Source organism: Pseudorca crassidens, chromosome 4 (assembly GCF_039906515.1).
Source record: "Pseudorca crassidens isolate mPseCra1 chromosome 4, mPseCra1.hap1, whole genome shotgun sequence".
Lineage (NCBI taxonomy): Eukaryota > Metazoa > Chordata > Mammalia > Artiodactyla > Delphinidae > Pseudorca > Pseudorca crassidens.
In genome coordinates, this window is record NC_090299.1 from 133,530,591 (window position 1) to 133,550,360 (window position 19,770).

At 44.7% G+C, this 19,770-nt stretch overlaps 1 protein-coding gene across 1 annotated transcript in view; it reads left to right on the plus strand.

The window, feature by feature from the left end:
* Positions 1–19,770, plus strand: part of TBC1D9 (TBC1 domain family member 9) — a 105,893-nt gene that overhangs the window by 73,306 nt on the left and 12,817 nt on the right. The window contains exons 7-16 of the mRNA XM_067736808.1: positions 1,013–1,219; positions 2,123–2,293; positions 2,906–3,056; positions 6,528–6,742; positions 8,773–8,890; positions 10,015–10,300; positions 10,801–10,930; positions 14,635–14,733; positions 14,907–14,975; positions 19,142–19,382. Of these exons, the coding sequence (XP_067592909.1) occupies positions 1,013–1,219; positions 2,123–2,293; positions 2,906–3,056; positions 6,528–6,742; positions 8,773–8,890; positions 10,015–10,300; positions 10,801–10,930; positions 14,635–14,733; positions 14,907–14,975; positions 19,142–19,382 (1,687 nt within the window). The remainder of the gene's footprint in view (positions 1–1,012; positions 1,220–2,122; positions 2,294–2,905; positions 3,057–6,527; positions 6,743–8,772; positions 8,891–10,014; positions 10,301–10,800; positions 10,931–14,634; positions 14,734–14,906; positions 14,976–19,141; positions 19,383–19,770) is intronic.

Genomic DNA, 19,770 nt, shown 5'->3' on the forward strand with positions numbered 1-19,770 from the left:
TTTTTAAAGTTCTGCTTGGGAGGAAATGTATTTCACATGAAAATGCTGATGAAGAGGTTGAAGTTGAACCTGTCTAGACTGCTTACATGTGGAAATGAAGAAGGGAAAGAAACTTAACTCTACAGAGTCAGAGCTGCTGCAAATAAACCATTTATCTAGGGCTGACCTTGAGATCTTCTTCCTAATGTGCTAAGAAAAAAGTTGGAATGCATTTATCCTAGTTTCCAGTTGATGAAAATCGTATTATAAGCCACCAAATATATGTCGTCATTTCAAAGCTAAAACACATGCCCCTCTTTCCTACTTTTCTCCTGACATGGTAGACTTACTTCACCACACATGCTATGCATGCGCGCGCGTGCGCGCGCACACACACACACACACACACACACACACACACAGTCAGCCAATGCAGATGGGGTTGCAGTTAAGCTGTTTATGTCATGTCTGTTCAGAATCGAGCCTTTAAAACTTTGAAGTGGCAAGAGGTGAGGGGTGCAAAGCCCTGGAGTCTAAATGAGATGTTTGAAGGATTGGTGGTGTTTTGAAAGCCATCCCCACGTTAAGCTGGTAAAAGGGCCCAGTGTCATCGGTTGTTTCTGTCTCTTACAGATGAAGCAACAGCTAGGAATCCTTCCTCTTATGGTTCCATTAAATTTTAATGAAAATCAAAGAATTCCTTTACAACAAGGTTTCTCAACCTTGGCACTATTGGCATCTTGGGCCGGACTTTGATGGGGGCGGGCTGTCCTGGGTCCTGTGCACTGCAGGATGTTTTAGCAGCATCCTTTCCTCTACCTATGAGATGCCAGTGGTACCCTCCACTCGTGACTACTAGAAGTGCCTCTAGATGTTGCCAAATGTCTCCTGGGGGGGCAAAAAACTTGCCTCAATAAAATAGAGGAGGTTTCTACAGAGATTTAAGAGTGTTGTGTTCTTTTCAGTGCTACTCAGAGGTTGCTGTCGGATAATCCCTGGAAAATAATACTCTTGGTGTCCTGTTTCTTTTCAGGTGACGATTGTAGAAAAGGCAGACAGCTCCAGCGTGCTCCCCAGTCCTTTATCCATCAGCACCAAGAACAGGATGACCTTCCTGTTTGCCAATTTGAGAGACAGAGACTTTCTAGTGCAGAGGATCTCTGATTTCCTGCAACAGACGACCTCCAAAATATACTCGGACAAAGAGTTTGCAGGAAGCTACAACAGTTCAGATGATGAGGTCTGTGGAAGGCACCTGCAGGTGTTTTGGTTCATCTTCTTACTCTTCCCTGGGGTGCACCTCCCTGTCTGTTAGTCTGATCTTGAAGCTTTGCAGCTGTGCTAAGATGGACCACCTACTCTGATGTCTAGAGCAGTATCTCATTTAAATCTCATGGAGTTTATGTTTGGGATCATAGGGCCGGACAGAATCTTAGAGATCATCTGGTCTATCCCTCTTCTTTCGCTGTTGAAAGCATTATTAAGTAATTTGTCCTGGTTACATAGCAAGTGACTCTGGTCTATATACAAGTGACCTTGTTGGGAATGGTACAGAGGTCACTCAGAACTGAAATACAACATCATTATGATGATTTGATGATGATAAAATACGAATTGTATCCCTATTGAATTAAGCCCTAGACATCCAAAGAACTGGAGCCCTGACAGATATGTAATTAGCTCAAGTGAGAGAGCAACTTACTAGCAGCGAAAATACATGGCAAAAATGGTGAGCTCATGAGTAACATGCCTGCCCCCGTCTTCCTGCTCCAAGCTTCTGTAGGCATTTCTGAGGCACCAGAAGCTAGAGAGGAGGTGAGGGAGGTGATCCCATTAGCAGTTGATTCAACCACATCATGCTTTGCATGCATACTAATCAGAGAGACATGTGGCCAACCAGTTTGTTGTAAAAATGCATCTAAAATACAGAGGAAACCTATTTTGGGCATTGAAGCTCTGTGGCCCATGACCCCATCTAATCCCCATCAAAGTGCTGGTTTGCTGCCTTTCTCCTATTTTGTCACATCACAAGAAACCTCTTAGGAACCATGACATAACTATCGATGTCTGTCCAGAGGACGCTGAAGAAGTAGATTCTGTAGCCAAAATGGTTCCAGCATCTTGTTGCTCTCTGCATCGGCAGGTGTATTCTCGGCCCAGCAGCCTCGTTTCCTCCAGTCCCCAGAGAAGCACGAGCTCCGATGCTGACGGCGAGCGCCAGTTTAACCTCAATGGCAACAGCGTCCCCACGGCCACACAGACCCTGATGACCATGTATCGGCGGCGGTCTCCCGAGGAGTTCAACCCGAAATTGGTGGGTGCCGCCTCCTCTTGCCCGGAACTTTCTATATTAGAACAATAACGTTGAAAAAATCTTTTTAAGTAAAAGTAAACTCATCAACATGTCAATAGATATTTTCCTACAAGTAAAGGATATTTTGTTGAAGAAACACAAATGACATATAAATATAACATATAATGACATGGTTATATGTCATTGGGTTTCAGAGTGGCTTCATCATGGAAGGAGATGTTCTAGAGGGTACAGCTGACCTTTTTTGGTCTTGTTTTTAACTATTGTATAAGTCAGCCAACAAATAAGTACGTCATGTCTCAGGCCACGTTTAAAAGACATCCACTGTTTCACTTGGAGGTATAGACATAAAGCCATACATATCATTTGCATTCTGCTGACTCAGGTAAGTACAATTCTGACTCTAGGACAGAAAATTTCATGGCAGATCCACGGGCATACATGTGTCATATCCGGCAAGGACTCGAGAAAATCTGAGTTCTTTGTTCTCATGAATTCTGTCCGGAACTTAACTGCTCCGTTCACCAGGGAAAGTTCTGACCTTCCATCGAACTTGTCCTAACCATTGTCGAAGTACGTTGGGATGTAGTGCTGCTTCATTATCCCTTTCAGGCCAAAGAGTTTTTGAAAGAGCAAGCCTGGAAGATTCACTTTGCTGAGTACGGGCAAGGGATTTGCATGTACCGCACGGAAAAGACACGGGACCTGGTGCTGAAGGGCGTACCCGAGAGCATGCGCGGGGAGCTCTGGCTGCTGCTCTCAGGTATGGCTGGGCTCGGGGTGGGAGCTGGGGACCCCGGGGCTGCCCTTCCGCCTTCCATCGTGCATCAGGGCTCTTTCAAATATGTCACCCCCTGATTCAGTGCTAGATCACAGTTCCTTGCCAGAGTGTTGAATTCCCTCAGTAAAAATACAGGACACGTATTCAACAGACCAGATGTTGAAGATACCATCCCTCGAGTCCTCATAACCTCTTCTATTCCTTCACTAACTCTATTTAGGATAAAACGGAGACTGAAGAAAAAGAGTGTAATTCTTTGTGATTCTTGGAGTCCTTTCTGTCCTTTCCCAGCTGTGTCAGCTTCATTGAGGATGTTTAAGTGTGGCACTCCGTCAAAGTCTTCGTTGGGATGGGGGAGAGGGTAGAAATGAAGGAATAGAAGAAGCTTCTCCTTGATTTTTGCCACCTCTTGAATTTGCTGGTTATCACTGGAGACCAGGAAGAGACGCCAGAATCAGCCCTGGGAACGAAAGCCTTCCTGGATCATACACTCCAAGCTGGAGATGCCGGGAAGGACAGAGGGGGACGCGCCCTGGACCCATGGGAAAGCTGTGTCCATCCTCGCTGGCCCACTGCCAGGCTCATGCCCAAATACAACACTGTCAGGTTAAACCTTTGAGCCCTGCTACAGAAGCCAGAGGTCCTTCGGGCTAAGCCCATCCTTCCTCCCAGACTAAGCATCCGGTGTATGCCAGGGATCTATTCTGTCACAAACATCAGAGCATTCCTTTGGGTGTCACCAGTCTTTAATATATAAATCAGTTACTTTATCTGGTTAGAAGCTTGAAATGTAATCGTCTTAAATAGGCCCATGTGAAAAGTTTTATTTGAATGTGAGGTGATCTGACACAAGCACTATTATCAAAACCTTTTATTTTAAAAATGACATTAAAATTAAAAGCATAGTTACCAGACTTATAAGAAAACCTTTGAAAAAAATAACACCTGTAGCTCTTTCTAAAAGTGGATATAAATGGCAATAGCCTATAATGAGATATATTATATCTCAGAAGGAGGGGGATAGAATCCTGAAAAATAATTGGCTTTATCTGTTTCATGTAAAACTAGTTTGTTCTATCCTCATTTACACGTCTTGTTTTTCATTTGCTTTACATAGAGCAGCCGTAGCTCCTCATTTAGAAACCCAAATTTGAGTCAAATCATTTCTAGTTACCAGTCCAGCCCAAGAAGATCCTTACCATCCAGTCTGCTGTCTTTCTTGTGTGTGGCGAACAGGTCACCTTGACAACCTGATTCAGATCGCTGACAGAGTAAACAAAAAATTCCATTTTCATTTTATTCCAATTGGAAGTTATTTACAGCCACATTTTAGATGAAAATGAAACACGTTAGCCGCCGGGGAAACAGCATACGACAGTCCACAGCCTTGTTATAAAGACACATTCAGTGTTAGACCCAGCGTTTTCTTTAACTGTGATGGGCTATGTGAGGCCAAAGGGTGATGTGGTCTACACACCATCTCTGTTGGGTAGAGAACTGAGCCCATATTTCCACCCAGTGCACAGGGCGTGGGGTTCATACGGAGGCCAGCCCACCCACGGGGAGAGCCCAGCCCCCAGCAGGGGAGCCCCGCCTGAGTCCTGCCCTGCTTCCCATAACTCTTAGGACCACTGTACCAGGGCCTGGCTCTCTGTACCCACTGAAGTGAGGTGCAGGCCAGATGGCAAGAAATCCTTGCAAATCTCCCTTGAGAAGAGAGCCAAAGCCAATGTTAAGTTGCCGTCAACCAGACTGCCTTTCCAGGGCAAGTGTGAGTGATGAGGCTGGCTCTCCGGGTGACCCCCTGTGGCAAGGACTGGGTCAGCCCAGGGTTCTAATTTCTAATCAGTGAAACACAAATCAGTTTACCCTGTCATTAAATACGTGTGTATAGTGTATATATATATATTTAACATATATATGTCTATTCATTATATAATATGTACATATAGGTATGTGTATTTTTATCTGTATATATTTATGTATGTGTGTGTATGTATATATAATTTATACTTAGGTAAATTATATTTAACTAGATTTAGATTCAAATGTTTGCATCCAGAGTTTTTCTGCCTTTAAGAATCATAAAATGTAAATATCTCAAAGCAGTGATTCTCACCCACCTCTCCATCGTCATCCCCAGCACTGAGGAACTCCCCTCCGTAGCAGTGGCTCATCACTGCCGGGAATACCCTCCCCGCCCCCTGCAATTCTAAAAATCCTCCACGTGTCCTAATACTTCCTCCAACCGCTCAGTATGGCTGTTTGTGAGCCCTTCAAAGCTTATGCGTTAGCAAACAGTTTTCAAACTTATTTTGAGAAGCAGACCCTCCTTTTTCAAGTGAAATCCTAAGGAAAACCCCAATAAAATACAAGCAAAACTGCTTGGTTGAGGGAGGGCAGAGGCCGGGGAGGCCTCAGTTCGGCTTTCTCTGCCCACTTCCCTTTTTTTCTCTGAGAAGCCCCTCAGGATTGTCTGTGGAAGTTCCTTGGAACACAGTTTTTAGGTTGGAAACCTCTATCTTAGGGAGGTTTTTTTTTTGTTAATTCATCATTATTACTTTTTTTATTGAAGTAGAGTTGATTGTGTTAGTTTCAGGTATACAGCATAGAGATTCAGTTATCTTTTTTCTGATTTTTTTTCATTAAGATTATTACAAGGTATTGAATATAGTTCCCTGTACTATACAGTAAATCCTTGTTGCTTATTTATTTTATGTATAGTAATTTGTATCTGTTAATCCCATCCTCTTAATTTGTCCCTCCCCCATTCCCTCTCCCCTTTGGTAACCATAAGTTTGTTTTCTGTGTCTGTGACTCTGTTTCTGTATTGCATATACATTCATTTGTATTATTTTTTAGATTCCACATATAAGTGATATCATATAGTATAGGGAGGTGTTTTGTTTTGTTTTTTTTAATTTATTTTTGACTGTGTTGGGTCTTCGTTGCTGCATGCGGGCTTTTCCCTAGTTGCAGTGAGTGGGGGCTACTTTATGTTGCAGTGCGTGGGCTTCTTATCGTGGTGGCTTCTCTTGTTGTGGAGCATGGGCTCTAGGCAGGCAGACTTCAGTAGTTGTGGCTCATGGGCTCAGTAGTTGTGGCGCACGGGCTTAGTTGCTCCGCAGCATGTGGGATCTTCCTGGACCAGGGCTCAAACCCATGTTCCCTGCATTGGCAGGCGGATTCTCAACCACTGCGCCACCAAGGAAGCCCCTGTAGGGAGGTTTTTAAACAGCCGCTTACTATGGAGTGAGAAGAGGGAAGGAGGACAGAAGTGAACTTACAATCTGGCCGTGATTGCAGCAGACACGTCATCATGGGATTTCATAATTATCTCGCAAGTGTCCTTTGAGGGGAAGGAAGGTGAAGAGTCTGGGTCAGTCAGCTGTGGTTACAGACCAAGGGCGGGGCTTCCGCTTTCTGATGTTGTGTCTGTTGGGTATTTCCCAGGTGCTATCAACGAGAAGGCCACGCATCCCGGGTACTATGAAGACCTCGTGGAGAAGTCCATGGGGAAGTACAACCTTGCCACGGAGGAGATTGAGAGGGACCTGCACCGCTCCCTCCCAGAGCACCCAGCTTTCCAGAACGAAATGGGCATCGCTGCTCTGAGGAGAGTCTTAACGGCTTATGCTTTTCGAAATCCTAACATAGGGTATTGCCAGGTGAATGTCACAGAGGGGTGAGACTTTAAAAAAATGTTTTATTAGCCAGTAAGTAATGAGAAAGGCGTTATGGTTAAGAGAACTATTACTGCACCAGGGTCTCTCGACCTTGGTACTGTTGACATTGTGGACTGAATAATTTTTTGTGTGGGACGGTCCTGTGCTTTGTAGGATGTTTAATAACAGTCCTTTTGAATAACACGTTTAATAGCATCTACCCACTAAACGCCAGTAGAGCTCCCCAACTGTGGCAACTAAAATGTCTGTAGACGTTGATAAATGTCTCTCAGAGAGCGAAATCTCCCTGAGCTGAGAACCACTGCACTGAGGTTCTCAGCCAGGGCACAAGAGTGCCCTTTCTGGATCCACCACCATCTGATGACCTAGCTGGTCACTAGCTGTTCCTGAGCAGGCCTGGACTCTAGGTTCCACAGGACTCTTGCTCTGCATCTCCTAAGCAACTAACGTCCTTGAGAATGTAACGTTTACATGCTATGGTTATATTTTAAGGCACTTTAAAATAAATGCTTAATTCAGTATAAAAAAATGTTGCCCATATACCCACTACAATTATCTCTTATACTAGGTACAGATACCACAATTTGGGAAGCTCCTAGATAACGTCCTTAGATGTAAAGGCCACATACATACTCAGAGAGACCTTCCGTGACCATCTAGCTAAAAGATAAAGCAGGCTTAATTCCTTTACACCTCGACACAAACATACACACACACACAGAGCACAGGTCTCCCTGTACCACATGTTATCTTTTTGATAGCACTTAATTTAAATATACATCCAAATTGATTAATCAACCTTTACGTCTTTATTCTATCTCTCTGACCCCAGCATTTGTGCCCTGTGAGACTTGTCACCACTGTGTCCCCCCTTCCCCAATATTTAGTCCAGAGCCTGTTACCAAGTAGACCTTCGAAAGAACTTACCTTGACTGAATGACTAAGGCACTAACCATGACCATGATCGTGGGCTAGGCAGGTGAATTCTCAAGTAGAATTTTACTAATTTCACTTGGGAAGCTATTGAGTAAGGCTTACAAGAAAGAGCCTATTAGACCAAAATTCCTTTTTAAAAAAAAATTAATTAATTAATTTTGGGCTGAGTTGGGTCTTCATTGCTGTGCACGGGCTCAGTAGTTGTGGTGCACAGGCTTAGTTGCCCCACGGCATGTGGGATCTTCCCGGACCAGGGCTCAAACCCGTGTCCCCAGCATTGGCAGGTGGATTCTTAACCACTGCGCCACCAGGGAAGTCCCCAAAATTCCTCTTTTGACATTTATATTGTTGAAGCCTAATGAACACTTACTGGTTTCTAGAAGATCAAAAGAAGTTCAGAAGTGAGTTCCCTTCTAATATAATAGAGTTCATATTTATCTTTTGATCTTCCTCTTTTTAATTAAGAGGACATTAAAGTAGTTGAGCCTTGAGTGGTTGTGAGCTATCTGATAATATCTTTTAATAAAGTAGGTTACTTTAGAATAAAATCCCTGTTACTTATCACTACCATCCTTATCCAGATGGAAATAATGGGCGAGGACTCCAACTTTGAAAGGTTTCATTGTTCCCCGAGGAGAGCCTCAAGCCATGTTTACTTGGTTTAGACACAATTATGGAAGAATTAAAAAGGAAATAGTTACCTCTCTGAATTAAGGATTAAAAACACCAAGATTTTTTAACAGGTTAAAAGCTTTGTCAAATAGCCTTTGGACAAAGTTTTTTTGAATGAGGGTTTGCGTGCATGGGGGGTGAATATTGGTGTTCATGGAGGCTGTTAACAGTTAACAGGCTCAAGGACTAAGGGCTTTTACATTTTTAAAGAGTTGGAAAGAAGACAAAACTTGGAAGAATATGTGTGTGTACTTGCAAAGCCTTTAAAAATTTATTATCTGTTTTTTTAAGGAAAAAGTATGCTGGCCCCTGTGGGACTAACTTAGTCATTTTTCAGGTTAACAAAATTGCTTGTATGTTAAAATGTAAAATGTGTTTGATGACATCTTCTTTCATCCCTTTAGGCCATGAACATTGTCACATCAGTGCTGCTGCTTTATGCCAAAGAGGAGGAAGCTTTCTGGCTGCTGGTGGCTTTGTGTGAACGCATGCTTCCTGATTACTACAACACCAGGGTGGTTGGTATGTGAGGATGCAGTTAACATTTTAACCCTTATCTCATCAGGAAAATGTTTCTAGAACCGGGATACCAGCTGGAACCCCATTTCCAGTCACCATTGGTCAAAAGAGTTTCAGACTACTGCAGCTTTCTAAGATGCGAATGAGAGGGCTTGAATCAATATAGATTATACACAAAGGAGCCCTATGGAGCTTCTCCCCATGGAGAGAATACACGTGTCTCACTGTTTTAGAAAACACTCAATGTGGGTGTCAGTCTGTGCCATGTGAGAGCTACACCAAGCACACAGATCATCAACCCAAAAAGGTTTAACAGTTCTTTCATGAAGAGCATGGAATCTATGGAAAGCAGAAGTATTCAAAAACGGAGTGGGCAGAATAGCATATAAAAATGTATCCAGAGCTCAGTTTCTAAGGTATTTTTCAGAACCGGTTTCATTGCAAAGCAAACAACGGTGGTGAGCATTTAAACAAATTATTGGTATTTCTCCTTATAATCCCCTCCAGTGTTAGACATTCACTTTAGCAGGATAAGCTTTTCATTGCTAGTGTAGCAAAAGGTGTGCTTTATGCTCCCCTCTTGTGTTCTGTTTTCATTTCTAAACTTTTGCACACTAATTCGACTCATTGGAAATACTCTCCAGAAATGTCCACAGCTGGAACGCTTTTAAATTGAAGAAGCAATTGTTTAGAGAAATGATTCCTATGTGGGGACCATGCATCCAGACGAGCGATTTTTTTTTATTTTTTAAAGCGTTTGCCAAGAAGTGAGGCTACTTAGATATACATTTCATGTCCAACCAAACATCATGTTGCCAACAAAAAAAGTAATTGTGTGCCAGGAGAATTTTGTAAATTGACCTTTTCAACAGGCTTCAGAGTTCCCATGTTACTGCTCTTTTGTGGTAAAGAATCAGGAGAGGAAGACCCCAGAAAGAGACGATGTAGCCAGAACTCATCTGGTGACTTGGCTGTGCTGACACCTTGGTCTAGTAACATAGTAATTAGAGTTCTGTCTCAGCAGCAGTTGTGAACTGGATTATTTTCGTCAAGCCATTGGGTTGGGTTCATTAGTGAGAAGGTGCAGTTGGTTGACCCATGGCCTTTTGCGTCCACCTCCACTGCAGGTGCCCTGGTGGACCAGGGTGTCTTCGAGGAACTTGCCCGGGACTATGTCCCACAGCTGTATGACTGCATGCAGGACCTGGGTGTGATTTCTACCATCTCCCTGTCCTGGTTCCTCACACTGTTTCTCAGCGTGATGCCCTTTGAGAGTGCAGTTGTGGTTGTCGACTGTTTCTTCTATGAAGGAATCAAAGTGATATTCCAGTTGGCCCTGGCTGTGCTGGACGCAAATGTGGACAAACTTTTGAACTGCAAGGACGATGGGGAGGCCATGACCGTTTTGGGAAGGTATTTCTCACTTTGAAAACTACCTTGGGGTTTTCTTCCCTGTACATTTTTTTTTTTTTTTTGCCACGCCACGCAGCATGCGGGATCTTAGTTCCCCCACCAGGGATCGAACCCAGGCCTCCTGCATTGGAAGCACGGAGGCTTAACCACTGGACCGCCAGGGAAGTCCTCTTCCCTGTACTTACCGTGTATCTTTTTCCTTGGTTTCACGAGTCTTAATTGGCCTGATGGTAATCATAATGCCCACTTTTCTCTGTGGCTGAGCATTTCTTTTCATATGCTTTGTCTTTAGAAGTGAAGGCAATCAACGCTACTTCAATTAAAAAAAAATACAATTTAAAAAAAAAGGAGTGAAGGAAATTTTATTCTGCTCTTAAGGAAATTTTAGTCTTTTGTTTTGATATGCAGAGTTTGCAGATAATGGGTGGACAGGTGTAAAGGGATTCCAGATTCATTGACTCTGGACCTCCCAGTGACTCCAGATTCATTTCTTCTTCCAGGTATTTGGACAGTGTGACCAATAAGGACAGCACGCTGCCCCCCATCCCTCATCTCCACTCCCTGCTCAGTGACGACGTGGAGCCCTATCCTGAGGTCGACATCTTCAGACTCATCAGAACTTCCTATGAGGTAGGTCACGTTCCCTGCCCGAGCATCACAGCACTCTTGAGTGCTCCGAGGGGCTCGGCTGGACGTGTGCCGCAGCTTCCGTCGCTAACCCAGGGGCGTCCCTGCTTCCCTCCGCCTTCTGAGGGCTAGTTGCCGAAGCGAACAGCTCCCTGCCAGCTGACGGCTTCGAGCTCCAGAGATGGACACTGAATGGATCTTATACCACAGAGCAATTGGCATGACCAGCTCAGGCCCTCCGGTTCTTGGCTTTGCCCACCCTGAAGCCTGATCAAGGAGCAGCTCCTATTCAACTCTGGGTGGGTTGAGGAGGGACTGTTGAAAGCAAGCGTGGGGAGGTTGACCTGCACAAATCAGCTCACTTCCCATGCTCATGCCAAGTCCTTAGGTCTTCTGGGAAGTACACAAGCCAATCCTCTTACATCCAAGACACACAGAATACTCTATACCATCCTAGAGAAGAACCAGAGTCCTAGGATTCCTCTAAAATTGCTTGACCTAGGCGTGGGAGGGTGCCTCCTGGTCCATGATGACCCCAGATGTGGTCCTGAATCCCATAAAAGAACTAACGAGCGTCTAGAGGTGAAGGAACCATGGTCCTGTGTACCCCATAGCACTTGGGGTTTGTGGCGTCCCCCAGGACTCAGTGCCCATAACATCTCATGGTTTGTTCATCTCCTGATCATTAAGAAAGAGCATGAATGTTCCGCTCAGCACACTAGACCCTCTCCTGATGTTTTGGGATCGTATGACTGGCGACTGTCAGCACTTCAATTAGCAACAGCCTGGATATGGGAGAAATGGTGAGGAAAATCTCTCCTAAAGAGAACCAAAAATTTGGTGCTTTTAAAAAAATCGGCATGGATCCAGACATCTTTTCAGAAATGTGTGTCCTTAACTCAGAATGGGAGAAAGACTGGTAATTTAGTATTTCAGAAAATTTTCATTGACACTCCATATATATTGAAAACAAAACATTTTTGGTATGTTTTAGAATCATAAAAGTAATGCAGGTTTATTGTAAAAAAATGTAGAAACTGTAGAAAAATATGAAAGAAAAAACCATATCCTGTGAGCATATTTCCCTCAAGTATGGGGTTTTTTTTTCGGTTTTTAAAAAAATTTATTTTAATTAATTATTTATTTTTGGCTGTATTGGGTCTTCGTTGCTGCACGCAGCCTTCCTCTAGTTGTGGCGAGCGGGGGCTACTCTTCATTGCGGTGCGCAGGCTTCTCATTGTGGTGTCTTCTCTTGTTGCGGAGCATGGGTTCTAGGCGTGCGGGCTTCAGTAGTTGCGGCACACAGCCTCAGTAGTTGTGGTGCATGGGCTTAGTTGCTCCGTGGCATGTGGGATCTTCCCGGACCAGGGCTCGAACCCATGTCCTCTGCATTGGCAGGTGGATTCTTAACCACTGCGGCACCAGGGAAGTCTTCAAATATGTTTTTATTTTTTGCAACTTACACTTAAAAAATAAGTTTATACCAAAAAGTGTTTTGTACCATTCCATTTTTTACTTAAAATAGATCACGAGCATTCTCTGATATTTAATATATTGTTTGCAGGTTTTCGCAGATTCTTTTTAGCAGTACGCGGGCCTCTCACCGCCGTGGCCTCTCCCGTTGCGGAGCACAGGCTCCGGACGCGCAGGCTCAGCGGCCCAGGCTCACGGGCCCAGCCACTCCACGGCATGTGGGATCTTCCCAGACCGGGACACGAACCCGCGTCCCCTGCATCGGCAGGCGGACTCCCAACCACTGCGCCACCAGGGAAGCCCCATAATGCATTTTTTAAAAAATCATTGCCCCAGGACTTTTGGGTAGTCCTCCGTCAGAAATTTTGGATGATTATTTTTCCAGAAAAAGAGCCCATGTGACTGAACGCAATAGTTACTATCATAGCTGTGGGTTGTTTTCCTAAAGGCATCCCCTGAAACCTTTATTTTAAAGAGAATTCTAGACCAAAGTAATAAAGCTTGGTATGTGGAAACTCAGCTTTGTTCTTGACAGCAGATAAGCTAAGGTCTTGTTGAGGTCAGCACTTGGCCCATTTTTAATGGGAAAGAGAGGAGAATGGAGACAAGACCAGGGCTGGTCTCCATTTCCATCCTGTCTGCCTGGTCCCTAATGGTGACTCTTAGGCTGCCAAATATCCTATCACAGGACACAGCAGCAGTTTCCTTCCTCTGCCTGGGAAGACAACCCCGTTTATTTATAGCAATGCCTACATTACCTGGCCTTTCAATACATGATGATTGGTTTTTTGTTTTCTCCTCTCTGCTTGGTGTCACTGCCCTGCTCATAAGTTTCCTTTGCCTTCCCAATGCCTTCTAGACCATCCTAAAGAAAACACCACAAACACTTGCCTTTCTTTTTTTTTTTTTCCACCTATTAGATTGATGGTCCTCAATTCTGCCTGTGCATTAAAACGACTTAAAACAATTTTTAAGCCAAGCTTTTAAAAATATACATTCCTAGGCTCCATTCTAGACTTTGTATCTCTGGTAGGAGGCCTAAGAATAAATATTTTTTTAAAGTTCCCAGGTGATTCAAGAGCCCGGCGAGGGTTGAGAATCACTGCCCTAGATGCAGAATGGGGCCACTAGACACAGAGGCCCATTATAACCTGGTTATACGGCACAACACTGGTGTTCTGAAGCAGGTGACTCGTTGCTTTCTGTGCTTCAGGATAATTAGTCAGGAAAATAGAAAAGTAGGGAAAATACCGAAAGCACAGTCAGCCTTGAGATCCCTAGGTTGATGCCAGTTGGTCAGCTTTCTCCTGTCGAGTAGAGATGGTAACTTGATTCATAAATGCCGTGCTCATTGTGAAGTCCTACCGAGCCCCTCCTGGAAGGAATGGTATGGACAGTCTGAGAGACGGTTTTCTTCTGTGTGCGCCCCGAGTGCAGTTTTGTTAGATACACCGACGTAGAAGACAAAGTCCCGGCCTTCAGGTTCACCCATAGACTGAGATGAGCTTTCTGGAAGGCACAGGGCACTTTAATAAAAGACCTTTCAGTGGGCTTCCCTGGTGGCACAGTGGTTGAGAGTCCGCCTGCCGATGCAGGGGACGCGGGTTCGTGCCCCGGTACGGGAGGATCCCACATGCCGCGGAGCGGCTGGGCCCGTGAGCCATGGCCGCTGAGCCTGCGCGTCCGGAGCCTGTGCTCCGCAGTGGGAGAGGCCACAACAGTGAGAGGCCCGTGTACCGGAAAAAAAAAAAAAAGGTTGCTAGCCCTCAGTGTCTGCCAATGAGAGACAAATGCTATTGAGCTAGAGATCAGGACAGGAAGCCTCACTCCAACATTTCCTACAACCTCCCAGTTTAATAGTTAGCCTTATACACTTCCTTTCTTCCTGCCAAGAAAGTTCTTCGTTTAAAGCATTATTTCATCCACAAAGGGCCCTTGTAGCCTTATTTAACCCTCTCCTTCCCCCATGAACTGTTGATTTGAGGAAGCCTCATGTGGCTTTGAAATTTGGTTCAACTGTGAAGAAGCATGAGCATTTTTTGTTATTTATTTATGGTTGTTTAATGGCCTCCAAATAAACAAAGGCCATATAGTAAATAAAGGTATAGTCTAGGAGGCCTGTCATTTGGCAGGAAGTTTCCCACTGGTATCAGGATTTATCTCCATCAGTCCTGCAGACATGATATCGGGTGCTTTAGCAGATTTCTCGAAATACCAATGTTGTTTTTTTCCAGAAATTTGGAACTATCCGGGCGGATTTGATTGAGCAGATGAGATTCAAACAGAGACTGAAGGTGATCCAGACACTGGAGGATACTACAAAACGGAACGTGGTGAGTCTTTTGAGAAATGGCATGTGACCTTCTTTCTCCATCCTTCCTCACACTCCTACCAACTCAAATTCCTGCTTGACAGACTGAAGATGATTTAAAACAAGAAAATCAGGAAGTTTCCCATTATGACATTTTTGAGTTCGTGAAATTCATTGTGTTTATTCTTCTTATAGGTACGAACCATTGTGACAGAAACTTCCTTTACCATTGATGAGCTAGAAGAACTTTATGCTCTTTTCAAGGTGAGTTTCAAAGAAAATTCATGTACATTCAGGGGAAAAAGGAGTTCACTTTAATAATTCAGTTAGTTCTAGATTTTTCTGTTAAATTATGAAGGGACAGCATGAGTGTCAACATGCATAAATAGGAAGATAGAGCTGAGAGTGTAAAAATAGAGTACTTAATATAAAAAATAAAGATATAACTCATTTAAATTGATGTTTTAGCTTTCTTCCACTTCATATAATATTTTAGCTGTTTCCTTGGTCTTAAGAAAATAGGGCGTTACTTTATAATTCTCACTGGAACGATGGCAATCAAGTTTAAATTCTTCCTGAGACTCTTGTAAATTGCAATTTCCTATATTAATCTATATTAAAGCACTCTTAAAAAGAGATATGTAGCTAGAATAAGAATAAAGCTGCTCAAGGGCTTCGCTGGTGGCGTAGTGGTTGCGAGTCCGCCTGCCGATGCAGGGGACACGGGTTCGTGCCCCGGTCCGGGAAGATCCCACATGCTGCGGAGCGGCTGGGCCCGTGAGCCATGGCCGCTGAGCCTGTGCGTCCGGAGTCTGTGCTCCTCAACGGGAGAGGCCACAGCAGTGAGAGGCCGCGTACCACAAAAAAAAAAACAAAAAAACCCAAGAATAAAGCTGCTCAAATGTCTAAGGAAAAGCTTAGTTGTTAAATTTCTGCAATTTTCCTTTCTAAGTCAGCCCATACCAATCTTGATCCTCAATAAGAAAATATTATGTCAGTAAATAAAGCAGTATAGAATGGTTTTTCTTCCAGAAAAAATACTTCTTTCATAACTGTCATTACCAACATTGTAAAAATGTAGCAATTGCCGAGAAAAAAGTTTTAAAAGATGCCTTTTATGTGGGTACCGATTTTATCACAATCTTTAATTGGCTAGCTTCTTGTGTACAGAGCCTTTTACTCCCAGAACTAAGGAAGACGGTTGAGGACTGCAAAGATATTACAGGAACGAACATAAAGGGACAAACATAAAGATCTGAGTTGGACACTAATAGATCTTAGGATCAGACAAAGTGAGAGCTGGGAATATTTTTGCAAATGTTCCCGCTTTGCCTGTTAGCTACTGGAGGCACCACCGTTTTATTTCCTTTTGTCTCACTGGTGCCTAGTTTAGTGTCTCTCCCCACTAGGTGTTCCAAACATGTGTGTTGAATACATAGGTGAATTAGTGATCAGTTTTCCATCTAGTATAATCTCTGCGTGCTTCTGGGGCCGGCAGAGAGAGGTTGATGGCTTTGTGCAGCCCAGCAGCATGACCAACAGAGTGGACAACTGCGTCCCCACCAGGCTGCCTTCAGCACTTGACGGCGAAGTGTCTAGCCTGTGCCATCTCGTTCGTGTTTTATTCAGACACGTAAAGCGCGGTAGCTAATTGCTCCGCGTACGTTGGTTTTCCGTAAGGAGGGAGTCCCTCTTCGTTCGTTAAGCAAAAACTACAGTGATCCAACTTGGATCAAAACAAGAAGATACAATGATCCAGTTGAGATCAGACTTTCAAAGGATACTGAGGACTGGAAGAAATCTGCTTCACAGGGTGGTGCTGGTAGGACCAGGATTTGGGGTAACTAAACGGAAGCGGGAGTAGCAGCTGGAGGCGGCAAGACCGTGCACAGATAATGGGAAGCGCTATAACATTAGAAAGAGGAGCTGACTCTGGGGCACACCGGGAAAACGAAGACCAGGGCTGGTTGTGCAGAAGTCCAAGATCCAGAGATCACTGGAGACAGGGGTGCCCTTGTCTTCTTACCCGGGCACCCCTGCACTCTCTGGTCTGTGCACCTCCAGGTACCAGGTGTGTCGTTTGTACACCGAGGATATTGCCTGAAGAAAGCTTTCTTTACACTCCAAAACCCTGCCCTAAGTGTGTGTTGACAAACACGAGTTCCCCAAGTCTGCCGAGCGCCCCAAGAGAGAACCCGAGACCCTTGGCTGGTGTCAGGAATGGGAAGGACTCTCGGGTACTGTGGAACCCAAGACAAAGACTTCAGTTACCGACTCTTTCTTGAGTCTTTTGAAGACTTTCATTGGCTTTAATTCATCTGAACGAACGTTTATTGAGGCATGACTGTGTCAGACACGCTGCCAGACTCTTAGTCCTTTAAAAAGCCAATTTCTGGGGGGTTTCCTTCGGATACAAAGGAAAGAGACATTTGTCTCCCACGGAGCATTCTGCCTTGGGCTTTGGGCTAAAACTTGGTAGAAAAAGGTGAAAGGCCGCCACCCTGAGGCAGATTTGATGGAAAATGTGGTTCAGGGCCCCTATGCCTTAGTTTCTCTTGAACTCTTTCTAAATTAGTCCTTTTTCAATCTCGGGTCCCTAGTGCCCAAGTGATGGAGTAGGGGGTCTCATCAAAGAAGAGCGTCATGGTCTGCATGGCTTGTCGTTTCCTGAAGGTTGTGAGCACGGTGAAAGTGTCTGCACCACATTCAGGCCTGCTTCCAGAGGAACGTGAGCGCTTTAGTTAGGAGGAAGTGCTTTGGGTAACCTTCATCCACTGACGAAGTTCCGGTAAAGAGGACCCTTCCTGGGGATGTATCACCAACACAGTCCCACCCAGAGGGCTGCTGGGCATCACTTCAGTGCAGTCCCTCGGACCCTCCTCTCCCTGACGTCACCACCATCACCACTCCTCCCAAGCCCCGCCCCCATCTCCACCCACAGCGCCAGTGCAGCCCCGAAGCCTGGTGGACCTGACACACTTCCTTTATTCTCCCGAGGCTGCCCTGCAGAAACCTCTCCTTCCTCCTCTCTTGCCTACTCTCACTCCGCTCTTTTTGGGTTTATTAGCTACAATTCCCAGCAAACAGTGAGGACAAAGACATTGGTCCTCTTTGCTCCGTTCTAAGTGAGAACAACACTGAAGTACTACGCACTCACCACTGACTCTCCCTTCTCAGAACCCCTAGGCAGGGGGAGGGGGAGATCTGTTTTGTCAGTGCCTTTTGCTATTGCAATATTTATATATGCTTATAATGAAATACTCAGTACAACAGAGAATAAAGTAAAAAATAAAGTCTCCCTCTGGATGCCCCTCCCATCTCCCCAGGCTACCATTCAGTGCTAACTGTAAATGTCTACATACAGGAGAGCTGGGGTGTTCCGTACTGGCCTTTCTATTAGATGTTTTTTCTTTGCGGTCTTCCTAGAATGGGCGTATATTTCTACCAGAATCAATATGACCTCCTGAATAACGAGGCAGCCTTCTTTCCAAGGACAGAAACAAGAAGCCTTTTGTTGGGTCTCTGTTCTCCTCACCCTAGTGGTTCCTACTCATAATTTCCCTGGAGCTATTTTCAGATGTGTGAAACAGGAGGACCGCACACTTGTAGCCTGCCTACTGGATGACTAGGATAATATTAATGGGATTTTGATGACCAGGAAGCAGGGGGTTTACAGGACACTAAACTAGGAGTTTGGGGACTCAAAATCGCATGATGATTCTGCTTTGACTAACTGGTTAGATGACCCTGTGGAAGCTACTTACCCTCTGGGCTGTACCATCCTCGCTGAGGACACAAGGTGATCAGATTGCCTGAATTACAGATCCTTTTTTCAGGTTAACATTCTATGTATTTCTTTTAAATTAAAAAAAGAAAGAGTTGGGACTTCCCTGGTGGTGCAGTGGTTGAGAATCTGCCTTCCAGTGCGGGGGACATGGGTTTGATCCCTGGTCAGGGAACTAGATCCCACATGCATGCCACAACTAAGGAGCCCAACTGCCGCAACTAAGACCCGGCGCAACCAAAATAAATAAATAAAATTAAAAAAAAAAAAAGAAAAGAAAGAGTTTGTCTTTATGGGAGTTACTTCTTAAAATGCTTTTGAGTGTGGGGATGGGCAGGCGGAGAAGAAAATGGGGAGGGGGGAGGGTTTTCTTTCTTTTTTCACCTACACCAGTAATTGAACCGGGTTTTTCATGCCAGATGTAAACACAGAGATGGTTGCCATGGAGTTTGGGGGGAGCAGGGTCAAGTGGAGATATATGTAGAAGAGAAGCTGAGGGGCCCTGCGACCAGACCACTGCCCCCACCCCCAGGAGATGCACACGGGTGACCTAAAGCCTTTTTCCAGATTTGAGGGAGGGCCTTTCTTCTTGGTATTTGCTGTGAGATGCAGTCCCCAGTAGTCCTCCTGTTCTTTGATTTTTCAGGCGGAACACCTAACCAGCTGCTACTGGGGTGGGAGCAGCAATGCGCTGGACCGGCACGACCCCAGCCTGCCATATCTCGAGCAGTACCGCATCGACTTTGAGCTGTTCAAGGGCATGTTTGCTCTGCTCTTTCCCTGGGCCTGTGGAACTCACTCTGACGTGCTTGCCTCGCGCTTATTCCAGTTATTAGATGAAAATGGAGATTCTCTGATCAACTTCCGAGAGTTTGTCTCTGGACTGAGTAAGGATGTGATGTTATTGCATGAGTTGGGGCAGGGGGAGGGGGGAATAGGTCAGTAAGCACCGTGGTCCTCGTGGTTCTCTGTGCCGCCCTCAGGACCACAGCCCTGCTCGCTTCAGGAGACAAGGTTTACAGGACAGAGAAGCACATTTTAAGGTTTGCAAGCTGACTGTAAAATTCGTTTTTAGTTAATGGATATATGATTAAATCGTTAATCATATATCGTTAATCACTTCTACATTCGATAGTCCTCAGCACTAGTTAAAATACATTATCAGAGAGTTTGCAAGAATGCCAACTTAAACACTGAAACCACGAATCACGATAACTTTACAAGGGAAGAAATGTTTGGATGGATTGCTTTTCTTTGTCAAAAAATATATTTACG